Raw genomic sequence first — 27,582 nt, forward strand, 5'->3', positions numbered from 1 at the left:
TTTTGTATCCTTTAAAAAAAGCTGAAATTGAATGTATTGATTTATTTTTTTTAAATTTAAAGCATTACCTCTCATTCCTCTCATTATTATTATTATTTTTTTTGTATCCCTACTTTTGCAGGCTGGAAAGCATTCTCAGCCTATTAGTTTGTCAGAAGAGCTGAAGAAGAGTCAGCTGTGGACAACTGTTTTGTTGGTGACTCTGGTTGAGGGTAAGAAGCTGCCGGTGGACAGTCAGGCAGGTCAGTTCTCCGTTCTCTTCAAACTGGGAGAGCAGCGATACAAAAGCAAGGTATATCTCAACAGAAGACTGTTGCTCTTAATTTTTTCCTCTTCCTAATGTGTCTTTGTGATTCCTAACCCTGTTCCTTTTTCCCTTTTGTAATTTAAAGTGTGTAGATTTTTTATGTTAGCCTAACCTCAGCTGATTTCCAGTATTCACAGTGACTTATATTGTATTTATTCATTTATTTAGTTGTTGTTCTCTTCATTTTGCTCTTTTTTTTGGGGGGGGGGTGAGTATTCCACGTCATTCTCGATAGGTGTGCCCGTAGAACTAAAAGAAAATAAATCAATCTGATGTTAGTTTCAGGTAACACTCCAACTGTTATATATTGCTCTTTGCTCTGGATAAAATGCCCCCTGATGATGACATGAGTTACTTTGGCTTGGACACTTTCTTATTTCTTAATTTAAAACCCACAAAATCAAATGAAATTTGAAAAGTGAATTTTCAAGCTAAATGATGCTAAATGATGCTAACAAGCTGCATTATGTGTACTTAAATTTAAGTCTATTCTGTTTTCAACTTAAGGACATCATTTGCTCAAATAATCATTTAAAATATGACTAGATGTGGATGTTAAGCCTTAGTAATCTTTTTCTGAAAGATGCATGGGGTTGGTTATTCTTTGTTCTTGTTTTCATGTCAGCTTAAAATGTATCTTCAATCTATAGGATTATTAGGCCCAAATCACTTTAAAGTGCTTTTATTAAAATATACATTTGCAGAAAGGCCACATGAGGTTAATGCCATTGCACTGAAAATAGACTTTCAAAAGTCATAAAAAAATCCAAATATTGATGTAATAGCTGAATCGGTAAACAGATTTGCATTTCAAATTGATTTATAGTTTATGGTGCATATTCCAGAAGATTTTATATTTTTCAAAGGTCTTAGGCTCTTTAACAAAAAAGCATTTGTCTTAGTGTTATTTTATATCTTGTGTGTCTAGTGATGAACAGAATTATCACATTTTAATTTTCCCAACATTCCTGTTAAATAAAATGCTGGCAGACTAGTTTTCACTTATAAAATCTAGAAACATTTGTACACATAAATCCCACTGCATTATTAAACAATCACCTAAAGGCGATTCTTATGAATAGCAGCGTAAATGTGGGATTAACTAAAGTCATTATCTGCAGAGGCAGGGTAAAACAGGGTGAGGGACAGCACAGCTAAAAAGATGACATTGCTAGAATCTAAAAACATCACACATTTGCTTTAGTGCAAAATCCAAGTGACAGGTCAGTTATCTTCTGCCATTAACATATTTCAAAGTTATTTCAAATATCTGCTGTTATGCAGAAGCAAAAAGACCCAGGCAATACTGAGGGCTAGTTTCCAGCAGTGCCAGGAAAAGAGCAAAAAAATGATCAGGGGGGTCTTGTTAAACCCATTTGCAGACTAGAAAGTACTTGTCAGAAGTAAGTGTTGATGGAAAACTTTCCTTGGTTCAATGTATGAGCAAAGGCTAGCAAATTGGGAATGTACAGAAAAACAAGGACCGGGGAGAAAAGAAGGTAACAAATGTTCCAAACCTGGAGCATTTGGGAGGGAGTTGCCTTTGGAGAAAGGTCGGCGATGGCTCTGGGTGTCTGCAGGCAATAGAGATGCATGGCAGAGGTTCTTATAGGTTTGATTTTCCACAGATGGGTCTGAGGACTTGGTTATTAATAGTGGTCTCCTCAGTCCTAGCAAGTACAGACAGAATTTTATCCATGACTGAATACCATCAAGGAGACTTTTGATTGGTCCAGAATTTGTTGTGCAGCGTGACTATGAGTGCAAATATGCAGCCAGAGTCAGAATTATCTTCAGCCACAAAAACATGGAGTCCTGAAACAGATGGTGTGCCCCCTGATCTCTCAGTCGTCTGGGATTATTGTACATGGAAAAAACAAATGAGACAGTCTACATTTCTTTTGTTTGCTGCACTTTACGCAAATGAGGGTAACTAATAAATAATTATTGTTCAAAGTAACCTCACTTTGTAAAACTTAGTATTTCATTGAGCATTTTTGGTTTCCGTTAACTGATACTGGGTTTATCAGAATCTGAATCAGAATACTTGATTAATCCCGAAGGAAAATGGGGAAAATAGGCAATACAAAGATGCCTTTGGTAGTGCAAATGTTAAGCCTAACCCTATAATCTTTCATGTGACCATAGATCACATGGGGGGAAAAAACCACAAAGCCGTGAAAAAAGAAACGGGCCTAGAAGGGATCTAAAATGGTTTTGCAGTGTGTAATATGACATGGCCAGTGTCTGCTGCATCATCCAGCTCTCCTGGCAGCTGGATGATGTCTGGCGCTGATGCTCACTTTTATGCGCTGTTGGCTGCGTACTGTCATTGATGGTTATTTCGCGATCGTGCAACATCATGCATTACACATCAAAGCAGCGTGATAACGAGCAGCATTGCTGATTTTCTTTTCCTTGTCTTATGTCCAGGTGCAAAGTGACGGTAATTATCTGTTCTCCTGTCTCCTAATGTGAGATGGAAATTTCTGATGTGTCTATCAGAAGCTGCTAAACCCCAAAACTAGTCTGTTTAGAAAAGAAAAACAATTAAAGTTAACATCTGGACATGATGCAGATACTTTTCTGAATATTAAATAAAGGCCAGCTGGAAATCTACAAACACGTCAGTCAAGTCTGTGTTTTGAAGACTTTGCAAATACGCTGACTTATATAAGATGTTTCTTCACACTTTAAAGTGAATTTCAGTGTCATTGTTAATTGTTGTGAGTTTTTTAAAACAACTTTTAAACAGTTTTCTTTTTCTTTTTGATTCAGGATCACTGCAAAGTGCCAAATCCTCAGTGGAGAGAGAGGTTCACCTTCAAACAGTTTTTCAACAGTCCAGAATATCTGGAGGTGGAGCTCCGATCCAAGGAAGGACGAAAGGCTGCGGAATCCCTGGGGAAGTGAGTGTGTTCAGCTATTACAGTATTTATTTGTGTGTGCTTGCCCTTTAATTAAAATAAAAAGTGGTTTCTGGATTGATTGATTTATTTAAATGAAAGCTCTTTGCATATTTTTTATGTGTGTGTGTTTGATCTGGCCCAAATGTGTGGAACTTGTGTGTGTACAGGCGTTGCGTGAACATGTCAAAAATCCCTTTGGATCAAAGGCAATTGCTAGAAATGGAATATGGGGGAGGACACGTGTGTTGCCTCCTTACGCTGACCACGTGCAGTGGCGTCTCCATCTCCGACCTTTGTGCCGCACCACTCAGTGAACCCCGTGAACTTCAGAACCAGCTGGACAACTATGTCAGTATTTTTGCCGTTTAACTTCTATTTATACTGCACTCTACCACCAACATGTTTAAATATATAAACACTTTAAAATGCATTTTCACTTTGAACAAGCCTATTCTCTGCTCTCAGAATATCATTAGTTGTCATTGGCATCAACTCCACAAGATGTTGTTTGTGTATTGTCTTTTTGCCACCTTAAAACTATCTGGCTGTTTTTCTCCGACCTGAATTGCCTGAGGTGTATATTTATCTATCTGAAGGACTGAACGCTGGTACTGCTGCTACGTGATTGTAAAAGTGTGCTGAAACTACAAAAATCAAATATTGATACATTAGTAACAAAATAAATATAATGGTGTGCTGTTAAACACACATAATTAATGATTTAATTTAAATCATTTCATAAAAAAAGTTCCAGCATTCATATGTCATGCAAAAACTTGCTACTTTTTAATTTTGTCAGTTTTAAAAGTAATTGAATCACTTATTTATGAATACATTTCATCTTATCCCCTTCTATTTATTTCTATATTTTCTTATAACATTTCTTTAAGAGAGCTGAGCTCAGTGCCCAACAACACATTTTGAAAACAGGTGGAAAATAATACACAAGTGTAACTGTATATGTTTACATTTTTTTAAATGTCTAAATTATAATGTAAATATTAAAATAGGAAAAGTCTTTACATTGGGGGAATGATACTAATATAGGTAAAGTAATACAGAAGCAAATTAAAACAAAAGTATTAATGCCACAGTTTACATTTAGGCTAGTATGTACATTTAATTCTAATATTTTGGTGCATTTTATGCCATACTTGCTGAATGATTAGCTAATAGCTGGCTGTAGCTCAGGTGGCAGAGCAGGTCAACCACTAATCAGAAGGTCGGTGGTTCGATCCCAGGCTGCCTCCTGGCTACATGCCAAATGTCCTTGGGCAAGATACTAACCCCATGTTTGCCTACTGGTGGTGGTGAGAGGGCCCGGTGGCGCCAGTGTCCGGCAGCCTCGCCTCAGTGCACCCCAGGGCAGCTGTGGCTACAATGTAGCTTGCCATCGTGAATGTGTGTGTGTGAATGGGTGGATGACTGAATGTAGTGTGAAGCGCTTTGGGGTCCTTAGGGACTGAATAAAGCGCTATACAAATGCAGGCCATTTACCATTTTAATAGCGTCTAGAGGGATGCTGCGAATACGTTCCGTATAGTAAACCATGTTTGTCATTAAGCTTGTTTTTAAATAATCCAGTGCATTAACAAACAACAATAACAACAACAACAACAAAACATTTTGACATCCATGTTTTGGGGTTTTGTTCTATTTTTTTTTTTTTTTTTTTTTTTTTTTTGTCCTCCACAACTCCATCCTTTAGCTTCGACAGTAACTCAGAAAATACGCCCTTGGCACGACTTTAAAAGAGCAAATCTTCAGCTAAGTGAGCTAACTCAGAGTGGCTGTATTCTGTTTATTAAAGCTAGTAAACATGCCAAGAAAAACTGTTTTATTGTGTCAGTCTGTAGAGCAAACATCACATCTAACCCTAACATAGGCTGAAAACACGCATTTACTAAACTAATAATTGGGCTTAAAATACAAGTTTGAAGAACTGAAGTGTAAATATTTAAGTCAAAGTCATCCTGAAAACCTACAGCCCTTTCTGCGCTCTGTGTTAAGGGCCAAGAGATGGCAGTATGTGCCTGGTAATGGGTTACTGCTAGGTCTGTGTTAAGCAAATGACATTCTTTCGTGACAAGTTACTTTTAGGCAGATGTGTCTGTGTACATCTAAGAAATTTAAGGTCTGGAAATGCAACCTGATCATGCAGCTAGACTAGCAATGAAAAGAGATGCCGTGACAGAAATAAATTTAGCCCAAGAAGGGAAAACAAGTCCAGATTTTAGCCATTTGGTAAACTGTACTTGATCATGTACAGAGAGGAATAACTACCTATAGTAGATTGTTTTGGAGACACCACCCCATTGCAGTCTGCAAACGCTGTTATCAAAAGCTTTCACTTTAAGTGCTATGCTAGTTCATAGATGTTAGATTTGCAGCCACTGGTTTCTTTTCATTCCAGAAAAGTATGAAAATACTTGCAGTGACTTGATGCTTGTTTGTGATGTGTAACGTACTTTGGTAAGCATTCATTTGCAATTGTGTGGCAGCCCAGTTACAAGTATGGACTGTTTTGAGCACGTGCCTTGATAGTGTATTTAAGGTTTAGTGGAAAATGCTGATGCCTAAAACTTGTGTAACTCAGTGTTAAAAACGGGATTAAAAGTATAAATATTCATACTCTCACGATGGGAATAAATATTGATAAAAACAAAATTAATTATAATAAATACTGATAAAAAGCATGTAAACATAAGTTTAATATGTACATATGTATATGTGGTATATAGATGGTGTGGGGGCAGGACTTAGTCCTTTAGAGTGTGTTTGTCAGATCCACTGAGCGACCAATCATTGGCCGGTCTGACCCTCCCCCCAGTCTGTGCGCTGCTGAGACACCTGTGCGTGCCTTCGTGTGCCAGTAAGATACGCCAGAGACACAGACGGTGAAAGATCAGTTTACCCGTGCGGCGAAGAAGCTAGCTGGATAGTGAAAGTCCTTTTTTCGGCGAGAATAATAAGAGTGATACTGTATTCCAGAGGCCGTGAGCCAACGTGAGCACTGTGAAGCCCCGTGTAGCATTTGTTGCTTTGCATGGTAAGTCCCAGGCAGTACACGTGCGCTAGCATAGCATGCTACTTGCCGCTAGCTCCGATGCTAACTTCTGTTAGCCATTTTGCAATGAAAGTGCCTTTTCTGAGGCTAAAGCAATTAGCACTGAGTCTGCTGCACTGCATACGAGATGTTCTTTAAAGGTTTATGTCACATTACTGTGGTATTGATGTATAATGTATGGTTTTGTGCGACGTTATGTTAGCACATGTTCACTTTTCTCATGGTGCTAATTATAGTTCTGCACAATTAAGTATTAGCAACGTGAAATTAAGTGCCTTCACCTGCACTGTACTTAGCTGAAACTTGATAAGTCTCAAGCCAATGTGTATTTTTAATGCACTGCTGAGCTATTTTGTATTGTTTTAAATGTGTGTTTCCTATGCGCTTTTTCCCTTTGAAATGAGAATAATTTGTTGTACAACATAGAAATTTAGAAGCACTACAAGCAACCAGTAGTAATAATAAGTTACAGGCATGATAGCTTAAATGTTGAACTACTGTGTTCTGGCCTGGTCCCCAGGTCAGGTTTTTTCCTTTGCTTATTTGGATTGGATTGGTTTTGAGGACCTGAGAAGAATCGAGGATCCCTTTTCCAGTACTGGATGGCGAGCCCAGCCCAAAGAGCCGGATGAACTGGTAGATTGTAACCCGACTGGTTACAAACACACTGAGTGACTACTGAACATTGAAAGACTGAAATTGACTTTAAAAAAAGACACAAAAGACAATATATCCTTAGGTCGACCATTTGTGGGGTTTATTTTATTTTGTTTTCAAGAAGAGCGCTCTACTTTTGTTAAATGTGCACAACTTTAATAATTGTTAATAAATGCAATTGTGTTTTCTGCACCTACTGTGTACAAGTCCTCTGTTGTCATACACCCTTGGCTCCTACGAATCTAGAACCTGTCTGATCTGGTCCATATTTCCCTTCTGTCCGCGTACTGTGGTTAAAGGTAACTATACTGCCCGCACTACATGCAAAGAAGGCAAGAAGTAGCACTAACAGGTCTAGTATTGCACCACCAGTGTTACATAAGTAAAAGTGGCGAGCCAGCCAGGAGCCTAGAGTGTTGTGTGACAACATTGGAATCCTCTTTGACCTTTGATCAAATGCTCACATACTGTGAAAATGGATTTTGTCGAGAAGTATGCCGTTAAAGTACCAAATGCCATTATTGTTAGCGGTGTTACAGATAGAAAGACAAAGAGGTATTTGAGTTTCTGGAGCAACATTGTACTATTCGTAGAGTACTCGCTGTCGATGATGACTCTTCTGCATTCCACAAAAGCCAGATTGTAGAGTTCGAGTCCGGTGCAGCCGTTGAAATATTAGCACCTAAGCTGCCTTACCTCTTACAGTCCACTGACAATCCAGATGTCAGTTACCGCATTCAAGCCTTAACTGACGTCTATACTAAGACCGTAGGGGGCAGTGTTACTGAGGCTTACATTAGCAACCTGAAGGGTTTAGCCAAGTTAAGTGGGAAGGATTTCGAAGAAGTGTTGCGGGAGGCCCTATCCACAATAGGGAACACCATTGAAGCTGCTGAGACAGCTGAGAGAAACCCTGAAAATGATGCTGCTGATCAGACTTGCCCTGTGGTAGGATCCACACAACTTGGAGCCTCACCTTCAGTCTTAACTGAACTGCCTCACCCTCCTGAAGCCATTCAGGGCACATTCCAACGCCCCATGAGACCAAACTTGACACCTCAAATGTTGAGTCCAACTGACCTCAACCCACCAGAGGTTCAGAAAGTAGTAGTCGAGCATGTTGTCAAGAGTGTTGAAAAGACATCACATGCTCACTCTACATTAAGACTCAGAGCTTTCTCTGGCAAGATGCCCAGACCTTACAGCGAAGCTGACTATGAAACATGGCGTTCTCATGTTGACTTGTTGATGGAAGATGCTTCTTTGTCCGAGTTGGGAAAAACTCGTAAGATTCTTGAAAGTCTCCTTGCTCCCGCTTCTGATGTCATCCGCCCTCTTGGGCCAGAAGCCACTCCTGCAGACTATCTTAAACTTCTGGATTCAGCTTTTGGCACCGTCGAAGATGGTGAGGAACTGTTTGTACGCTTCATGAACACCCTCCAAGATCATGGTGAAAAGCCCTCTGCTTATCTGCTTCGTTTGCAGGTGGCAGTCAATCACACCGTGCGCAGAGGTGGGCTTGAACCACATGAAGTAAATAAGCAGCTTCTTAAACAGTTTTACAGAGGCTGCTGGGATGATAACTTGCTAACGGAGTTGCAATTGGAGCTAAAGCATAAGGAGCCGCCCACTTATGCAGAGCTATTGCTTCTCCTGCGTACTGCAGAAAACCGACAAGAAGTTAAAAACACGCGAATGAAGAAACACTTTAGCGCCACGAAACCAAAAGCAGTGTCTCATGAACAGACGGTCACTGAAACAAATGCAGATGTTCGCCAAGCACAGTCAGATAGTCTAGAAGAGCTGAAAAAACAAGTTGCCGATCTAAAAAGCCAATTAGCTGCCGTTGTGAAGCCAAAGAAACAAGCAACACTGAAGACAGTTCGAACAAGGAAACCTGAAAATAAAAAACCTGACCATGCCAAACCTGAAGACTCACCTCCACCCAGCCGCCGCAGTACTAGGCCCAAGCCCTGGTATTGCTTCCGCTGTGGGGAAGATGGACATATAGTAGCCACTTGTGAGTCAGAGCCCAATCCTGCCCTTGTAGTTGCAAAACGAAAGGAATTAAGAGTGAGAAGGCAGATATGGGACAGGCAGAATGACCAGCTTTCTTTAAACTAAATTCTGCCTCCGTTGCGGGACAAATGGAGGCTGATGCTTTGTTAACCCGTCCCACCCAGGTTAAACAAAAAGCTTCACCTAAAAAGCGTGCCAGCCTAAAGTCACACACAAGATCAGATTCCTTCGACTTTCCTAAAGGTCTAATTGGTACGAAGAGTACTGCACAAGTGAAAGTTAATGGTCACACAGTGAGTTGTTTGCTAGATACTGGTTCCCAGGTGACTACAGTCCCCGAGTCCTACTATCGTCAGCATTTGTCCTCTCATGAGATTAAGCCATTGTTTGAACTTTTAGAAGTTGAGGGTGCCAACGGTCAGTCTGTGCCTTACTTAGGCTACATTGAACTGCATGTCACTTTCCCAAAGGACTTCCTTGGCATTGAAGCTGAAGTGCCGACACTTGCCTTAGTTGTCCCCGATGTGCGCACAGCTTCTCAGTCCTTAGTGCTAATTGGGACAAACACATTAGATGTACTTTATGAGCTGTACTCTAACACATGCCATGAACTGCAGCTGAACCTGCCATATGGCTATAGGGCAGTTCTAAAAGTTCTTGAGTCACGACACAAACAGTCCAAAGACAGTAGTCTTGGTTTAGTGACGATGCACAACAAAGAGCCACAGTTGATTCCAGCAGGCCAAACTGTTGTTCTAGATGGTGCTGTAGCTGTGTCAGCCGGTAACGGTGAAAAGTCTGTCTTGTTAGAGTATCCACGAATGTCAGCCTTACCTGGTGACATCCTTGTGAAACCTTGTCTCATAGACCTACCTGAATGAGCACCTTACCTTGTTCCAGTTATACTTACCAATGAATCCGAACATGATGTGACAATCCCTCTAAATTGTGTCATCGGAGAAGTCAGTGCATATCAAAGAGTTCTATCTCACGAACACTCAGTGAGAACTCCAAGATCCCGAACTGAGCAGAAGTCAAATGTAACATATAACTTTGACTCTTCCCCTATTAGCGCTGAATGGAAGGAACGCATAACCGAAAAGCTAAGCCAAATGCCCGAAGTGTTTGCACAGAATGATCTTGACTTTGGAAAGACGGATCAAGTGAAACACACAATCAGATTGTCAGATGAAACACCGTTCAAGCATAGAGCGCGTCCCATACATCCGAACGACCTGGAGGCAGTCCGTAAGCACCTCAAAGAACTGCAAGAAGCTGGCGTGATCAGGGAATCTACCTCCCCTTTCTCTTCACCCATTGTAGTCGTGCGGAAGAAAAATGGTGAAGTCCGCCTCTGTATCGACTACAGAAAGCTTAACGCGCAGACTATAAAAGATGCTTACGCTCTCCCCAATTTGGAGGAAACGTTTTCCACCTTGATCGGGTCGCAATGGTTCTCTGTCCTGGATTTAAAATCTGGGTACTACCAAATTGAGATGGAGGAGCTGGACAAACCAAAGACGGCGTTCGTATGTCCCATCGGCTTTTGGGAATTTAATAGAATGCCCCAAGGCATTACAAACGCCCCCAGCACATTCCAGCGGCTCATGGAGAAATGTATGGGCGACATGAACCTGCGCGAAGTGATCGTGTTTCTCGATGACAAGACACTTGAAGAACATGAGGCTCGCTTAATGAAAGTTCTTGATCGCCTGAAAGAATATGGGCTCAAACTCTCACCCGAAAAATGCTAATTTTTCCAAACTTCTGTCAGATATCTTGGGCATATTGTGTCCAGCAAGGGAGTGGAGACTGACCCTGAAAAGGTGGAAGCCTTAAGTACCTGGCCTGTGCCCCGTGATCTTAAACAGCTCCGCTCATTCTTAGGCTTTTCAGGGTACTACAGGCGGTTCATTAAGAACTTTTCGAGTATCGTTAAGCCCCTCACTGACTTAACATCAGGCTACCCTCCTTTGCGCAAAAGCACAAAGCCTAAAGCTAAGTCTGTCCAGTACCATGACCCCAAGACACCTTTCGGCGAGCGATGGACTCCCTCTTGTGATTTTGCTTCCAAAACCATCATTGAAAAGCTCAGTACTGCGCCTGTATTGGGTTTTGCTGACCCTAAACTGCCATATACGCTCCATACGGACGCCAGCACTACAGGGCTTGGCGCCGCGCTCTATCAAGAGCAGAATGGCCAGACTAGGGTGATAGCTTATGCAAGCCGTGGGTTGTCTAGGAGTGAATCTCGTTATCCCGCCCATAAGTTAGAGTTCTTAGCTTTGAAGTGGGCAGTAACGGAAAAGTTTGCAGATTACTTATATGGAAATCAGTTTACTGTCGTAACAGACAATAATCCTCTGACGTACATATTAACTACTGCTAAGATGGATGCCATGAGTTACAGATGGCTAGCTGCCCTGTCAACGTTTAGCTTTAAGCTCCAGTACAGAGCAGGCAAGCTTAACTCAGATGCAGATGGCCTTTCTAGACGGCCACATGGCGAGTTGCTTAACGACGCAGTGTCCCAAAAAGAGCTCGACCGCATACAGCAGTTCACACAGACTCACCTGTCCCTACCTGACAGCAGTTTAAGTCCTGAAGTAGTGTCTGCTATTTGTGAGAAACACCTTGTATGCAGCTCTCAAAATGACACCATCCCTTTGGTTCACTCGCTAGCCATTTCTGCAGCTGCCATTCCAGGTGACTTTGTCAATGAAAATGACTGTGGTGGTCTTCCTGTTATACCCCATATGTCCCTTGAACAGATCACAAACGAACAAAGAACAGACCCTTGTCTGAGGGAAGTTATTGCACAAATTGAAACTGGAGAAAAGGTCCCACCAACTGTGCGAGCTGAACTTCCTGACATCAACCTTCTACTCCGAGAGCTCAATCGATTGGAGATGCACAATAACATCCTGTATCGAACTCGCCAAGATGGAGGAGATGTTACCTACCAGCTTGTCTTACCTGAACAGCTCCGTGACTCAGTCTTCCAAAGCCTCCACTGTGACATGGGCCACTTAGGCACTGAACGTACCTTAGATCTTGCCCGAACAAGGTTCTATTGGCCTCGCATGGCAGCATATATAGAACATAAGATCAAAACATGCAACCGCTGTGTAAGACGTAAAACTCCTCCAGAAAAAGCAGCTCCACTTGTGAATATCAAATCCACCAGACCCCTCGAATTAGTCTGCATGGACTTCCTGTCCATTGAGCCTGATCGAAGTAATGTAAAGGATGTGCTTGTATTAACCGATCATTTCACGAAATATTCATTAGCCATCCCTACCAGCAATCAGAAAGCTCAGACCGTTGCAAAAGCCCTTTGGGACAACTTCATAGTCCACTACGGGATACCCGAACGATTGCATAGCGATCAAGGTCCCGACTTTGAGTCCCACATTATCCAAGAGCTTTGCAAGATCATGGGCATTCGCAAAATCCGGACAACACCCTATCACCCCAGAGGAAACCCGGTAGAACGTTTCAATAGAACGTTACTAAGTATGCTAGGTACTCTTGAGGAAAAGGACAAAACTCAGTGGCACAACTATGTCAAACCACTCGTTCATGCGTACAATTGTACGAAAAATGATACAACCGGTTTTGCCCCATATGAGTTAATGTTTGGCCGTCAGCCAAGATTGCCAGTCGATCTAGCATTTGGGCTGCCCTTTAACAACAAAAGTTTCAAGTCGCATTCTCAGTACATAACAAAACTAAAGGCAACTCTACAAGAGACCTACAAACTAGCAACAGACCATGCTAACAAAATGGCAGAAAGAAACAAAACAAGATTTGATATGCGAGTGAAACCCTCAAAACTAGAGCCAGGTGACAGAGTTTTGGTGCGTGCAGTCCGTCTCAGAGGCAAGCACAAGCTAGCCGACAAGTGGGAGACTTGATATTCACGTTGTGGTGAACCAAGCAGGTGACTTGCCCGTCTACAGTATAAAACCCCTAACAAAAGAGGGCCCAGTCCGCACAGTCCACCGCGATCTCTTGCTCCCTTGTGGTTTTCTTGCCCCTGTTGAAGAGAAACCTGTCCAACCAACTCATGTACGCAAACCAAAAACAAGGCAATCACCTAAACAACATGAGGAATGTGATCATTCAGAACTGGAAGATGAGGATGTCTGTTGGTTCAGAGAGGAACCTCTTCAAGAGCCCATAAAGGTCACTCGAGTCTATGAGATTCCCCAGCCAAAGACACACCCTAATGATCACGATCATACTGAAACTCATTTGCCTGGAGGAGACAACTTACATGAACATGACAACCTGCCTGGAGGAGACAACTTACATGAACATGACAACTTGATTGGAGCTGACAATTTAACCGGATGTGACAACTTACCTGAATGTGGAAATCCACTTGGATATGGAAGCCTAGAGGAGAGTGAAACCATGGTGGAACACTCAACCACTGACAATGAAAGCGAGAGTGATGCCAACTTACCCGATGGATCTACCTGTGATGGGCCAGTGGAAGAAGACAACTCAAATGATAATCAAGCAAACTCAAGTCAGTCAAATACTGAGAGTGAAGCCACAGCGACTGTAAGGCGCTCAGAGAGAACAAGAACCCAACCAGAACGACTGCAATATAGTCAGTTGGGAAATCCTCTCGTTTCCATTGCCCAGTCCCTGTTTCAAGGTCTAAGCCTGGCTTTTACCAGTGCCTTGACAGAACAAGATTCTGTGGTCATCCCCATGAAGGCTGGTTCCAGTACACGTGCGCTAGCATAGCATGCTACTTGCCGCTAGCTCCGATGCTAACTTCTGTTAGCCATTTTGCAATGAAAGTGCCTTTTCTGAGGCTAAAGCAATTAGCACTGAGTCTGCTGCACTGCATACGAGATGTTCTTTAAAGGTTTATGTCACATTACTGTGGTATTGATGTATAATGTATGGTTTTGTGCGACGTTATGTTAGCACATGTTCACTTTTCTCATGGTGCTAATTATAGTTCTGCACAATTAAGTATTAGCAACGTGAAATTAAGTGCCTTCACCTGCACTGTACTTAGCTGAAACTTGATAAGTCTCAAGCCAATGTGTATTTTTAATGCACTGCTGAGCTATTTTGTATTGTTTTAAATGTGTGTTTCCTATGCGCTTTTTCCCTTTGAAATGAGAATAATTTGTTGTACAACATAGAAATTTAGAAGCACTACAAGCAACCAGTAGTAATAATAAGTTACAGGCATGATAGCTTAAATGTTGAACTACTGTGTTCTGGCCTGGTCCCCAGGTCAGGTTTTTTCCTTTGCTTATTTGGATTGGATTGGTTTTGAGGACCTGAGAAGAATCGAGGATCCCTTTTCCAGTACTGGATGGCGAGCCCAGCCCAAAGAGCCGGATGAACTGGTAGATTGTAACCCGACTGGTTACAAACACACTGAGTGACTACTGAACATTGAAAGACTGAAATTGACTTTAAAAAAGACACAAAAGACAATATATCCTTAGGTCGACCATTTGTGGGGTTTATTTTATTTTGTTTTCAAGAAGAGCGCTCTACTTTTGTTAAATGTGCACAACTTTAATAATTGTTAATAAATGCAATTGTGTTTTCTGCACCTACTGTGTACAAGTCCTCTGTTGTCATACACCCTTGGCTCCTACGAATCTAGAACCTGTCTGATCTGGTCCATATTTCCCTTCTGTCCGCGTACTGTGGTTAAAGGTAACTATACTGCCCGCACTACATGCAAAGAAGGCAAGAAGTAGCACTAACAGGTCTAGTATTGCACCACCAGTGTTACACTTGCAAAGAAAATTTTTGTTTTGCAATATAAATAAATTTAGTTGATGCCTCCCTCAACTAGCATCGTCAAAAGGTTTAAGGTGTAAGGCTCAAAAGGTTTTATGGTTAAGAGTATTGCGGAGAACCTGAAGTAACATCTTATGCTGTCACATAAATCTGGTTTTAGATTGAAGGATTTCTTATTTTTGTGCATTCTCTGCTGAATTAAACACTCTATTTATGCTTTGCAGGTTTGCCAAACCTAATTTTTCTTGTCTGCTTACTGTCTCTCCAGAGTTTAAAAAGGTCCCTGACAAATCTCCGTGACGTTGGTTTCCTTCAAGTCAAAGTTATTAAGGCTACTGAGCTGATGGCTGCTGATTTAAATGGTATTTCATGCATTTAGATTCGTCTTAATGACAAATTTAAATGAAACACAAGAGCCCTGCTATAAAGTTTTGAGTGATGTGTTCTGCAGGCAAGAGTGACCCTTTCTGTGTGCTGGAACTGGGGAACGACAGACTACAAACCCACACGGTCTACAAAAGCCTAAACCCAGAATGGAATACAGTCTTTACATTGTCAGTTTGGGTTTCTGTTTCCACACCCTTTTTGTTATTTAAACTGAAACATATTATTGAACATTACTTTTCTTACATTACTGAACCATTTTACTGTTTTACAAATAAATTGAAATATCCTGACATATTGCTATACGGTGTGCTGATTTGTAGGCATCTGACCTCGTTCTATGTCTCTGCAGCCCTGTCAAAGACATTCATGATGTTCTGGTGGTGACTATCTTTGATGAGGATGGAGACAAGGCGCCAGACTTCCTTGGAAAAGTTGCCATTCCTCTGCTTTTGGTACGTACAACCTCACTAAGAGTCTGTGACGTAGACAATAATCTATTTGCACTCTGTCTAAATTAAAGTGAAGAGGGCGATAACACTCCAGCAGGCTGAAGACTTGCTAAGATGTAATCCAGCGTGACTGATGGTCAGGTTCATGGCTGAGTTCAGCACCTGATGCCCTTTCTGTCCTGCAGATCCGCAGGGGACAACAGATTGCCTTCCCGCTGAAGAAAGAGGACTTAGGCGAGCTGTCGAAGGGGAGCATCACTCTGGAGCTGGAGGTTATTTTTAACCCTGTAAGTAAAGGTTCACCCTGCAATGAGGACACGATGGCTTTGAAAGGCAGGCCTCATTCTGTCGTCTTCTTATTACTTTATCACTTTTTTTTTTTTTTTTTTTTTTTTTTAATCAGGTCAGAGCAAGTATTAGAACCTTCCAGCCGAAGGAGAGATATTTTATGGAGGACAATCCCAAGTTTTCCAAAAAGGTTTGATACATCTTTTTACATTTATTCACGATTCATAGTTAACAAAGTATATTTATGAATGGGGAAAAAGTAAACAAATAAATTTACTTTCCATAACATCAAATTAAAATTTCAAGTTGCTTGTTTATTTATTTTTTTCACTGGTTAAGTCTTCTGAAACTCAGCTGGAACATTTTTTTTAAATGGGCAGAAAATGAGTCTACAATTATATTGATAATCAATTAAAATTATTTTGTGAGCAAAAAGTCCCACTTTCAGTTTTTTCTGGTTGAAAATGTGTTTTTAAACAAATGTGCTAGATGTTAAAAAAGTAAAATAAAAATGATTTTAAGAAATGTGATATTTTTGTGATGCTGAAATATCTGCAACTTCAACCCAAAAATTTTTTTGGAAACTAAAAAAAGACATGACAAATTGAACAAATGTTAACATGTTTTTACCAATTAGCTCTTTAAGAAATGGACATAAAAAAATTAAGTACTTTTTTTTTTTTCCTTTTCTTTTCTCTGGAAAGCAAAATGACTCCAAAAGCAGACCTTCCTTTGCTTGAATTAGTTGAATTGGGCTTTAATTGAGGCCAACTTTGACTGAATTCTTGCTCACTGTTCTGCTACATTAGTTTGATATACAGTGTGCAAGACAGGGTGCGAGACAGGGTGCCTGACTGTCTGTACTTCCCACAAAGACTCATTGTTGTCAGACAATACATTGCTCACTAACGCCAAAATTGGCTTACACACACCGTGGACTTGGTTTGTAACGTGCAGGTTTTCAGTCTGTTTTAATATTGAAAGACCTGTTTGATGAAATCAGGTCAGATTACTGACATTTTTTGCCCCCTGACCACAGTGGCTCATGCCAAGGCATACCAGCTCCTCTCGCTATTCCTCGAGCTGACTGGATGCTTTTTTTCTTTTTTCTTTTTTGAAGTGTGGTATGGGTGGAACTCCTTACAGAATTAAATCCAAATACCCTGAAATCAGTATCAACTATGACCATTTTTTCAACACAGCTACTGCAGTATTTAACTGCTTTGTGTGTTTGTCTTTCAGGCTCTGGCCAGGAACGTGATGCGTGTTCAGACATTGTACAGGGCAATCATGTCGACTCTGCAGTACATCAAAAGCTGCTTCCAGTGGGAGAGTTTTCAGAGGAGCCTGCTAGCCTTCCTGGTGAAGTGCTTTAACTGCTTATCAACACACTATCTGCATTTCCCTCTGTTTTCCCTCCAAGGCTGCGGAAGACAACCGCAGTCTGGCCAACCCCTACTTGAACTCTCCTAGAGAGAATCTTAATCAATGCAGCACTGGGCTCAGCAGAAACACAGGCTTGGCCCTGGCTCTGTGTTGGAGTGGACGCTTTCAGTGTTGCATGTCTCCTGGATGTAGAGTTAAGCCTCAGCTGGAGAGAGTAGAGTCCCACCGGAGTCGAGATAGTCTATTTTTGTTCTGCTTCCCTGACAACTCATTAACCCTCTGTCCGGTCTGTGCTCGGTGTGATTTAGACCCCATTATGCAGACAGAAGTTCAATTAAAAGGCTCTTCAGAGATAAGGCTGATTCTCCGTCCTGTCATTGTTGAAGACAAGTGTTAAAGCAAATGTGAAGACAGAAACATGGGAGTAGCCTTTCAGCCTCTGTCTTTAAACTACAAAATAAAGTGGGTGCTGATCTTTTTGGAATTATTCTTTCAGAGATCTGGCGTGATAAAAATGGCATACAGCAAGTTGTTCATTAACTATGCAAGCAATCAAGGTCACCTAAAGTTCCTTTTGTTTTTGCAGCTCATGGCCTGTAGGTGGCAATAAAGTTATGTCAAGCGTTTAGACTTTCTTAACAGACTAAAAGAGATACTGTAAGCCAGCCAGTGGTACAGTTTGTTCAATTTGCCGTGAAAAATGGGAGCTGCAGCACAGAGCTGTTATCTGAGCAGCAGCCGCTCTGTGTTTTAGCTCTGAGTCGTGCATTTCATTTTTCAGCTTGGGATTACATTGATCTAAGCTGTGCCGCCCCGGATGAAGTCGGGGTCAGCGTACTTTAATAAGAAACTGTTTGCAATATTTGGTCTTTATTACAATATAAGAAGATTCTTATTTACATAATTATGAAGAATGTTGCGCGCATACTGTGTTGATTATAAGCAATGATATTATTATTTTACCTGACAGCTGAGACACACATATGCTGACGGCGACATCATACAAGCAGGAACAAGTGCACAATGTACACACACATCCTCCCACTGCATCTCGGTGTTTGAAAGACAGTACCATCTGTACTCATGTTTTCACACTAATGCTCGCTGCCTTTTCAAGCCTCAGCGAGAAGAAATAAATGGCTGCTTAATACCACCACATAAGCGTAATGAATCAGAGCTTCACTCCTCATGACAGGATACAGTGACGAGCTACCTGCACCATCTGCCGATTGTCAGTTAGACAAAGAGCTTTCGTCAGTACAGTATGCTTTAGATGTGCCTTGTTAGGTAGTGGTTATCTCAGTGAGAAGCCCCAATCCCAAAGGTGTTAGTCTTGTCCTAACCACTGAACTATAATAGATCACACGCTGTTCCTCTCCTTTACTTTATTTCTGAAATAGCACTTGGTGTTTAGCTTTTCTTTTTATGGGTTACCATTTCTTGTCGGTGCTCTGAGTCAAGGTGCCTGTTTCCAAATAGCACTCTTTTTTTTTTTTTTTTCATATTCTTATCTGTCACCCCACAAAAAATGCAGCAACAATGTTGAAAAGAGTGTGGTCACATGTGCATCCACCTCATCCTCTTTTTGATTTCTGTGTTATTTTCTGGCAACTTTGTATCAACTATTTCTTAAAAGGAGGCTCTACAGGCATCTTACAGTGCCTCTAAATAATTTTTAAGTTGCATTAATGCCTTTTAAAATATATACATGAAATTTATATAGTTTTGAACTAGATTTGCAATATAAACTACACACTAACATTGGCAAGATAAATTGTCTGTTCATCCAAAACTGATTGATTTTGGAGCGTGTCCACAGTGCATTTACAGTATTGCTCTAACCCTCCTCATCCCTTTACAGCAGGCTACATAATCCTTTAAACCATGTAAGTGACTGTCAGTCTAGTGACTTTTTAAGTGCTGAAATAATTGGAGATAAAGCCAAGTTAAATTTGTAACAGTTCTTATAATGGTTAATCACTGGGCGGTATTTTAGGGAGTGGGTAACACGCTCAGTGTTACAAGATTTATTCTCACTCATTCTTCAGTTTATAACACATGAATATGTAGACCAAAAACCTGTGCTTAGACTTCAAGGTTTGACTGCTATATCCTTACTTATTCTGGCATAGCCATTAGCTTATGATGTTTAATGTTAGGGAATCGTTTTAAATTTTGGGTGTGTGTTCAGTTTTGCGACTGTATGACTCTTTTCCACTTATACCACTGTTAGACTACATTTTAACTGTTAGTATTATGCCATAATTGTTACTTGTGGGTGCACTAGGTGTGCTCTTCACTCACATGTTCGCACTAAAAAAACAATGAATGGTCCAAAGCGGTTTTTGTGCCATGCAAACCCTTCCCCCAAACATGAGTGTGGAAATCCTGCTGCTTTCTATAAATGCGCCAGCCTCCAGTTCAGTAGCTGTCCCAGCATAACATATCCTTTTTCTTTTTCTTTTTTTTTCCCCCTGTGATGTGGATTGTATTCCCAAAGTCCCCTTTTGCTGTTGAAGACTGTGTAATGCTTCTCAAGCTGAAATGGGCTACAATTATCACAATCTTTATGGGCTGAGTATACATTTCCACTAAAGCGTGACTTGGCTTTCCCCTTACCCTCGCTCTCCCAGTCATTACAAAGTCCTCACTAATAAAACATAACCCTTCCAGTGAGGAACTGGTTTCATCTCCTCTCCCAGGCCCTATTTTGGCTTGTGATAACACAGGCAAGAGCGTGCTTGGCTTTTTGCACATTAAAGCTGATGGTGGTGGTGATATTGGCGGAGGTGGTGGTGCTGGTGGTGGGAGGGGCGGCACTGATCTGCCATCTTTTATGTCAGTTGGTGCCTCAGAGGAGAGTGATGTCTTCACCAGATGTTCTCTTCTATTTTTATTAGCATATAAAAACCTGTAAACCCTTCCCAATGCTTTTGGCCCGCTGCCGTTTTGGCTTGTACTACCTCTCTGATAGGATTATTTTATAGTTCCATTTAGCCATGCAATTGAGATATCACAGGCTATGTTTCTTTATCCTTTTTACCTTAGCCACACAGGTGGAATGTGCATCATAAGTGCCATTATGGATGTTAATTGCACATTCACACAGAAGCTCCCTGAGGCTGTAGTGAATCGGTCAGCTTTAATGTACAGAAGATGAAAGGGATGGAGCAATTAGAGCTATGTGGTTAATGTCAATGCATAGTCAGGAGTAAGTGTAAGTCCTACTGAGCAGAATGGTTTTCTTTTGCTGTATATACAGGATGGATGTGACCTCATGATGTCACCAGTTGGTTTGCATAGTCCTCTTTTGAATCCTAAAGCTGAGTTTTTTTGGCAGTCACCGTCTTGGGTGCGTTTTTGTTTGTTTGGTTTTTTTTGTTTTTAACTGGATATGAAAAACAAGCAGTAGGTCTGACTGAGAAACCAAGGACACTGCACACTCACAGGGTAACTACTTGCCAATCTCAAGGTAGCCATGCTTATTCTCCATTTATCTTCTAATCAATTATACTCTAATTCAGGACCTGATGGAGATCATTTTCTGTTAGATATCATGTCAAAGAGCATTAACATGTGGCTGAGACTATTAACTCATCAGCAAAGTGTTTATTGAGGTTTGAATTCAAGAAGTTGGGTCATTCTGTCATAGCTTTTTATGGAATTGAACTTGATTTTTCAACCAAAGGAGTCTTCCCCTTTAACAGCAGATTGGCATCACTTTTTAGACCTAGAGCCTCTAGCCATTTATATACCATCTATACCTGCACAGCATATGCAGTCTAACTGCAATTAGTGTGCAGAGTTTGTATAATGGTAGGGCAGCCTTCATTAGCTTGACCAATTATCTTACAATCAATTTAATAACAGATCGAATTCCTGTTTGGTTGATCTAAAATGTAACGCTTCCCCTTTTGCCTTCATTGATGTCTGATTTCTGGACCCTCTGCCCGCAGGTGTTTTTGGTGACAGTATGGTACTGGGAGTTTTATATGCTGCCCCTCTCCTTTGTTCTGCTCATCTCGTGGAACTACCTGCAGATCCAATCTGGACGGGTCAGCCAGGATGTGGTGAGTTGAGAGCAGCTTTGTCAGCCTTTTATCCATCTTCTCCTCTTTCTGCCAAATGACCTGCTGGCTCTTATTCACGCTTCTTATTTCTTTATTTTGTAGAAAAACAGCCTCTTAAGCCACATTTTGTTCTCATAATTAAAGGCTGGTATGTTTCCATAGCAACCCGTCGCACATGGCTACATAATACATAATAATAAAATAACACATAATACATAAGCATTGAAAACTCACTGAATAGACTAATGTAACAGACCATTATAGCCTAAGCTAATTTACAGCGCTTGTCCTTTACTAACGCAGTTTTCTTTTTTCCCGTTCCTCCTCTAGTTTTTGTCCTCGGCTTCACTGTAATTGGCCTGCTGCCCTGTTCTTGTTGTGACTGGTCAGATTAGAAAAAAAGTTTTTATCTCTTACAATGTCACAAGGTCACAATGCTCCCTGCTTTTTTTTCCCCCCAATGTAACACTCTGAAGAAGTATTGAATGTGAAACACAAGGTCTGTTTAGAGAATGCATTAATGGTGGTTCAACACAGAATACATGGTAGCAAATTTTATACACCAAGCTCTGCTCACACAACAATACACATTCAGTTAATGTGTTGACTATTTTGTTCCCAATTAATTAACTTTTCAGGTGATCTGTGTAAGAAAATTGTAAAACATTATTATTATTATTATTATTATTATTATTATTATTATTATTTTTAATTTGACTAGAGCATATGCAATCATACATAAGTCAAATGATCGGTTGATTATCAAAATAAGTAACAATTTAGAACATTAAAAATAGTGGGCAAATGTTTTGCAGAAAACATTATTGGCTCTATATATGTAAGTATACAGTGTATATGTCCTCAAAGAACCAGATCTGCATGTTGATCAGATCATGCACATAGATTCATTTGTCACAAGGAAGCATAGGGTAAAGATTTATAGAATTTACTTTGGAAATCAATGCAACGCCCTCTGCAACTGATTTAAAGTTTTTATTCCTAACTATGAAACAATAAAAGTTAAAGTTTGGTCAATAAACAAGAAAACATTCAAAAACTCATCATATACAAACTCTGAGCATATTTGGGTTTAACTATATCTGATATCATGTCCATTTCAAACCTGAAAACACACAAATTTGACAAATTTATCATGTGAAATAACCTACATGGATTTTTTTTAAGTGCAGCATCCTGTTACAGATCAGAACAAATGATCAATGTTGGAGTAAAGATTTTTTTTATTTTTTTATTTTTATTTTTTGCCATGTTGTGGGCAGCAGAAGCAAGGTTTAGACATAACACTGATATATAGCAAGAAGCGTTTTTTCTTGAGTTGGAAAAATGTGCATGTTTATGCTCATTGTAGCCTGAAAATAGCCAGGCAACTGCTGGGGGTTTGACTTCTTAATGCTGCACTAGCTAGATGCTCATTTTAGGTAGTAGGCTAAGATGAGATGATCGGGGTGCGAAACCAAAACAGTAAAGATAAGAGCGGAGAAACAAAAACAATGAGCTGAATCATGCTAAAACACACAGCACCGCTAAGTGGGGTCATTCTAAGTGGGCTTGACCTGTTGAGCTATTTCTCTCGCATACAAGCAATTGTGATCCGGTGCTGATGGAAAGGTATTAATTAGCTATTAGTTCCTGAAAAGTCCACTGTGTCCTGTGTTGGTCAGATTTTCTGCAAAGTGTTTCAGGAGACTGATCTCAGCGTCATCTCACAGTCCCAGTGAGACGAGCTTTATTAAGTCTGATAATGAAATTCTCATAATTTCACCTCTCCGTTGCAATTGTTTCTTTCAGACCAACTTGGATTTGGCGGATGAGGATGAAGACGATGAGAAGGTATGCGCCTCTGCCAGGTGTTTGCTGACTTTTGTATGCTGCTCAATAAAAAAAGAATTTAGCTTCATTTTGTTCATGTTGACAAAAGGTATCTCCCTCTGATCTATGGGTCTGTGTTGCTAAGCTTTTTATTCAGTACTAAATCTTCTGATGCATTTTGATTCCTGTCAAGCACCAGTTGTATTTTTTTGTAAACTTGTGCTTACCAAAAGACATTTGAGCTTAATGAAGACCTCACCAACCCGTTTCCACTTGTCAAAACACATTCATATGCAAATAGAGGGGTGGGGAAAAGGGTTCTGCTGCATTTGGAAAGTCCCTCAGCTTAACACACCATATAATACCATCAATATGGAACTAATGACGGCACTTAGACATGCTTTTTCAGAGCTCATTTTGAAAGTTTATCTTGAAAGTGTTAAAATGCTTTCAGGCAATGAAATATTTCTTCAGGGTGACAGGAGTTTATTGTGGACATTTTGAATGGCCGGCATTGGCCTGATTTAAAGTGGTTCTCATACTGGTTCCAGTGGGAATGTGACCCTTAAATGGCTGAAGTGGTTTAGTGCAGTGATGGATACTTCACTGAGGTGAAGCGAGATTTGCCTCACATGTGGTTTTTCACATTGAGTCACTGTGCATCTGGAATATCCTTTTGCCCTGTCCCCCAATAACTAACGCTGCCCCCCCACCATCCACACATACCGCAGATCCTCTCTTTGGACCTATAACCCTTCTTTAGTCTCAACGCATTTGATGTGGACATGTGGCCATGTCTCTGTCTGAAGTCTGGCGCTCACTCCAGAGATCTTCGAGAGGATCTGGCCTCCTCTGTTTACTTAAAAGTCATTTTTCCTCCTGGGATCTGGAGCAGCCTGAGAACGATACTCTGTCTCTTTCATAATGCGATGTCCAGTCCTTTCACATCTTAACTTGCTTTTTTTTCTCCTTCTTTTTTTGTTTTTGCATTCACATTTTGCAGACACTCTTCATCAGAGTTGAATGAGTGTGTTTACGGGTTTGGTTTCCTGGTATTGATCAAAGCTGCGGTTTTGGAAATGTTGTAGCTATCAGTCTGTGCAAACAAAGCTGAACAGGCAGGGTTAGTTTATACTCGAGCCTGCAAATTCCCACAGCAGTTTTGTTGTTTAATCTACTTTCAAGTGTCCATACTTTATTTCAAATGTGTAATAAATAATACTGAAGTCCAGTACAAACTCTGTATACAAGAGATTATTTTATTCAGCCTTTATTTTTAATTTATTATTATTATATTTAGAAGGGAGAGCAAAAAGTGGTGGATATTGCACCATAACATTTACTAAGTAACTCTCTTAGCAAAAACCAAAGCTTGTTTGGTGCTGATTGCAAGCATTAAGAGTAATTTAATGAGCTGCACGTCTGTCAGTCTGTCACAAGCTATTACTGCAGGAATATTGTCAACCGGTGCAAAACCTTTAATTAGAACCATGAAGACACGGTCCTTCATTTTTAATTAGCACTTAAAACAACACAGTTTACACTATTACTGTTCATTACCTTTTTTAAATTCACATCTTTGAGAGAGCTTTATTCTTTTTGCTAAAAATATTTTTGCTCCAAATAAAATTGGCCATATTAGGCAAAAACTGAAGATGCTTTGTATTTATCTTTTTTTTTTTTTTTTTTGTTGTTGTTGTTGTTTTTGAGGGTTTTTGCAGTTTTTTCATGACCACTGTGTTGCCTTTGAGTGTTTTCCAAAGCAGATTTTTCTTTGTCTTTTTTTTTTCTTGCTGCTTTAGGAGTCCGAGAGGAAAGGGCTCATAGAGAAAATCCACATGGTCCAAGACATCATCCTCACCGTTCAAAACCTTCTCGACGGGATCGCTTGTTTAGGGGAGAGGATTAAAAAGTAAGAGATAACAATGTATTGTAATTTCAGAGCTGTATCCATTTGATTTTTCCAATTCAAGAATCAGACATGTTTATGACTGACTTTAATTTTGTCATTTTCCTGAAATGTGTTAATAATTATGCATCATTTATTTTTGTTGTTCTATGTTTTAATATTGCTCTAATAAGTACTGTACTTTATGTTTGTTTTCACTGAATTAATGCAGAAAGAAAATCCTTCCTTGACTCTGACTGATGTTTTCTTATTTGTCAGCATGTTCAACTGGACCATGCCGTTCCTGTCAGCCTTGGCTTTGTTGGTGTTCATCACTGCAGCAATTATCACATACTTCATCCCTATACGCTACATAGTTTTAATATGGGGTGAGTTGTAGATGTGGTAATTATTTCATTTCTTTTGTGTTCATTGTTTTGTGTTGATGACAAAAATCTTTTTCCACTATTGTAAGTGTTTGTCGTAGAAAAAAGCCCCTCCTCTACTTTAATTTTATCTCTTTTGTTTGAATCTTTCTATTATCCAGCAGCTATGTAAGGCCGAAGGAGTATTTGCTCCATATGTTTCCGGCTGTGTCTTTTTAACATTTGCAACTTATTATGTTAGTGATGTTGACTATGATGTATATCCTATTGTTAAGACTTTTACTGGATAAATTTATTGGCTGAATGACTGGAGTGTAAAGTGGTGTAAGTCTTCCAGCTATAAAAAGTGACAATAACACAACAAAAAAGGCACATACTGGGGATACTCAAAGCAATATTTCTTGGACAGCATGAGTCTCCCCTGCAAGTATTTGTTTGTATGGAAACAAAGAGCACAGCCACAGGAGACTAGTGTTAATGATATGTTGGTGTGAACTTTTGTTTTAGGTATCAATAAATTCACCAAGAAATTACGGAACCCGTACAGCATTGACAACAATGAAGTGCTTGATTTCCTGTCGAGGGTGCCTTCAGATGTGCAGAAGGTAAGCTCCGCTGGATCAGCCGGCCAGGAAGCCCAAAATCCCAGAGCCAGCTAGCTTTGCATCTTACTACAACAACTCCCAGGCATTCTTTACTCTTGTCTGTATAATTAGCTCCATCTGTATAATTATGTAGCCCTGTATAATTTTGGTTGTGTTTTGGTCCCGATACATCCCTGGTGGAGGTCTGCTGCTTAGCAGCTTTGTAACGCAGGCTGTTCCCAGGCTGAGACGGGAGACGCTGCTGCTGCTGGTGTCTCCTGTTCGTACTTACCAACACTTCAGCTTCAAAAGCTGTCGTGAGTGTTATGGGGTCCTACTGAATCTTACATTCAGTAAGATTCAAAATGGTTACCTTGCACCTATAAGCTATATAAACATTGTTTTTTTTAAGTGAGTACTATTCACAAGTTTCTTTTTCATTCCTCCTCTTGCACATGATCTCCGTGCTGACCTCTCCTCTCTTTCTTCGCACTCTCCTTTCTGTCTTCTCTCTTTTTACCCGCCGTCGTCTCTGCTCCTCACAGTCCCTGTCTCTCTAAGCTGTTTGACCCCGTTTGTCTCTTCTCCTTCTACAATGCCCTTGGGCCACTGGGTTGCGTAACGGTGACTTTCCAGTATCTCTGTTTTGTTGTTGTTGTGTATGAACGATGACTATGGGTCTCCCTCTCAGTGCTGGTAGTGACAGAACTTTCTTCTTCTCATTTGCAAAAAAATATTACAACAAGTGAAGAAAACACATTTTAATTTTACTTAATGATGAAAGTATCCTAAACTTTTAAACTAATCTTTTTTTGACCACTGTGTACAAAATAATATACCGTTCCATTATCAGAATATCAAAGTACGCACCCTGTAATGAACCTTAAGAACTCGCTGCTTTTCACTTCATAAATGGGAAGAATTTAAACTGCTTGCTTCTGTTGAGTGATGTCTGTTGTTGTCTAAGGTACTTTTGTTTGATATTTTAAATTTATAAAATGTGATGATTTCCAGGTTCAGTACAGTGAGCTGAGAGGGAGCAGGAAGAAGAAAGTCTTGTAGAATGCACTGTGGATGGAAGACTGTATGAATACTGGACCCGATGCTGCTGTGTGTGGGATTCCCACCTAAAAACACTTTCAGGAGGATGGAGGAACTGTCTGAGCGCTGCGGTCTCTCACTTGGAGTTGGTTTCAGGTTGTTCAGCCGGCACGAATCCTCATTCACTGCCTCATTCAACCAGCACCTAAACAGCTTTCAGCCAAAGATGTCCTTACTGAGGACTTTTCACAGATTACTTTAAATATTTACTAATGTCTGTGCATTCTATGTACAGTTTACTCTTAAAGATTGATAATTAGAAGCTGCTTTAATTTATATTCTTCGCCTCGGGCTGTGCCATCTGGAACTCAACTGTAATATTGGTTTGTAATATGATTATACATGTTTGTCCTGTACATATTTTAATTTACGTAACATACTTAAAATCTTTTATGCAATTTAAGAGAAATAATCTTTACAGTAAATTTCGAATTAAACATGTTACTTAAAAAAGGTATATTTTTCTG

The 27,582-nt window shown here is 40.3% G+C and overlaps 2 protein-coding genes across 2 annotated transcripts in view; both read left to right on the forward strand.

The window, feature by feature from the left end:
* mctp2b (multiple C2 domains, transmembrane 2b) overlaps positions 1 to 27,289 on the forward strand; it is a 51,483-nt gene extending 24,194 nt beyond the window's left edge. The window contains exons 8-22 of the mRNA XM_085360623.1: positions 122 to 292; positions 3,086 to 3,216; positions 3,384 to 3,564; positions 15,015 to 15,108; positions 15,198 to 15,300; positions 15,483 to 15,585; positions 15,768 to 15,869; positions 15,986 to 16,060; positions 17,113 to 17,232; positions 21,213 to 21,326; positions 23,136 to 23,177; positions 24,959 to 25,068; positions 25,324 to 25,433; positions 25,938 to 26,035; positions 27,029 to 27,289. Coding sequence (XP_085216749.1) covers positions 122 to 292; positions 3,086 to 3,216; positions 3,384 to 3,564; positions 15,015 to 15,108; positions 15,198 to 15,300; positions 15,483 to 15,585; positions 15,768 to 15,869; positions 15,986 to 16,060; positions 17,113 to 17,232; positions 21,213 to 21,326; positions 23,136 to 23,177; positions 24,959 to 25,068; positions 25,324 to 25,433; positions 25,938 to 26,035; positions 27,029 to 27,076 — 1,602 coding nt within the window. The 3' untranslated portion in view covers positions 27,077 to 27,289. The remainder of the gene's footprint in view (positions 1 to 121; positions 293 to 3,085; positions 3,217 to 3,383; positions 3,565 to 15,014; positions 15,109 to 15,197; positions 15,301 to 15,482; positions 15,586 to 15,767; positions 15,870 to 15,985; positions 16,061 to 17,112; positions 17,233 to 21,212; positions 21,327 to 23,135; positions 23,178 to 24,958; positions 25,069 to 25,323; positions 25,434 to 25,937; positions 26,036 to 27,028) is intronic.
* On the forward strand, positions 5,842 to 10,625 carry LOC146639328 (paraneoplastic antigen Ma1 homolog). The gene is made up of 2 exons (XM_085360508.1): positions 5,842 to 6,265; positions 6,804 to 10,625. Exon 2 carries the CDS (start codon positions 7,979 to 7,981, stop codon positions 9,062 to 9,064), a length of 1,086 nt encoding a protein of 361 aa, XP_085216634.1. The 5' UTR covers positions 5,842 to 6,265; positions 6,804 to 7,978; the 3' UTR covers positions 9,065 to 10,625.
* Positions 27,290 to 27,582: the final 293 nt, after the last annotated feature.

This window comes from Diplotaxodon limnothrissa, linkage group LG1, assembly GCF_057381915.1.
Source record: "Diplotaxodon limnothrissa isolate DT_005_m linkage group LG1, D_limnothrissa_male_GT1.1, whole genome shotgun sequence".
NCBI classification, from domain to species: domain Eukaryota; kingdom Metazoa; phylum Chordata; class Actinopteri; order Cichliformes; family Cichlidae; genus Diplotaxodon; species Diplotaxodon limnothrissa.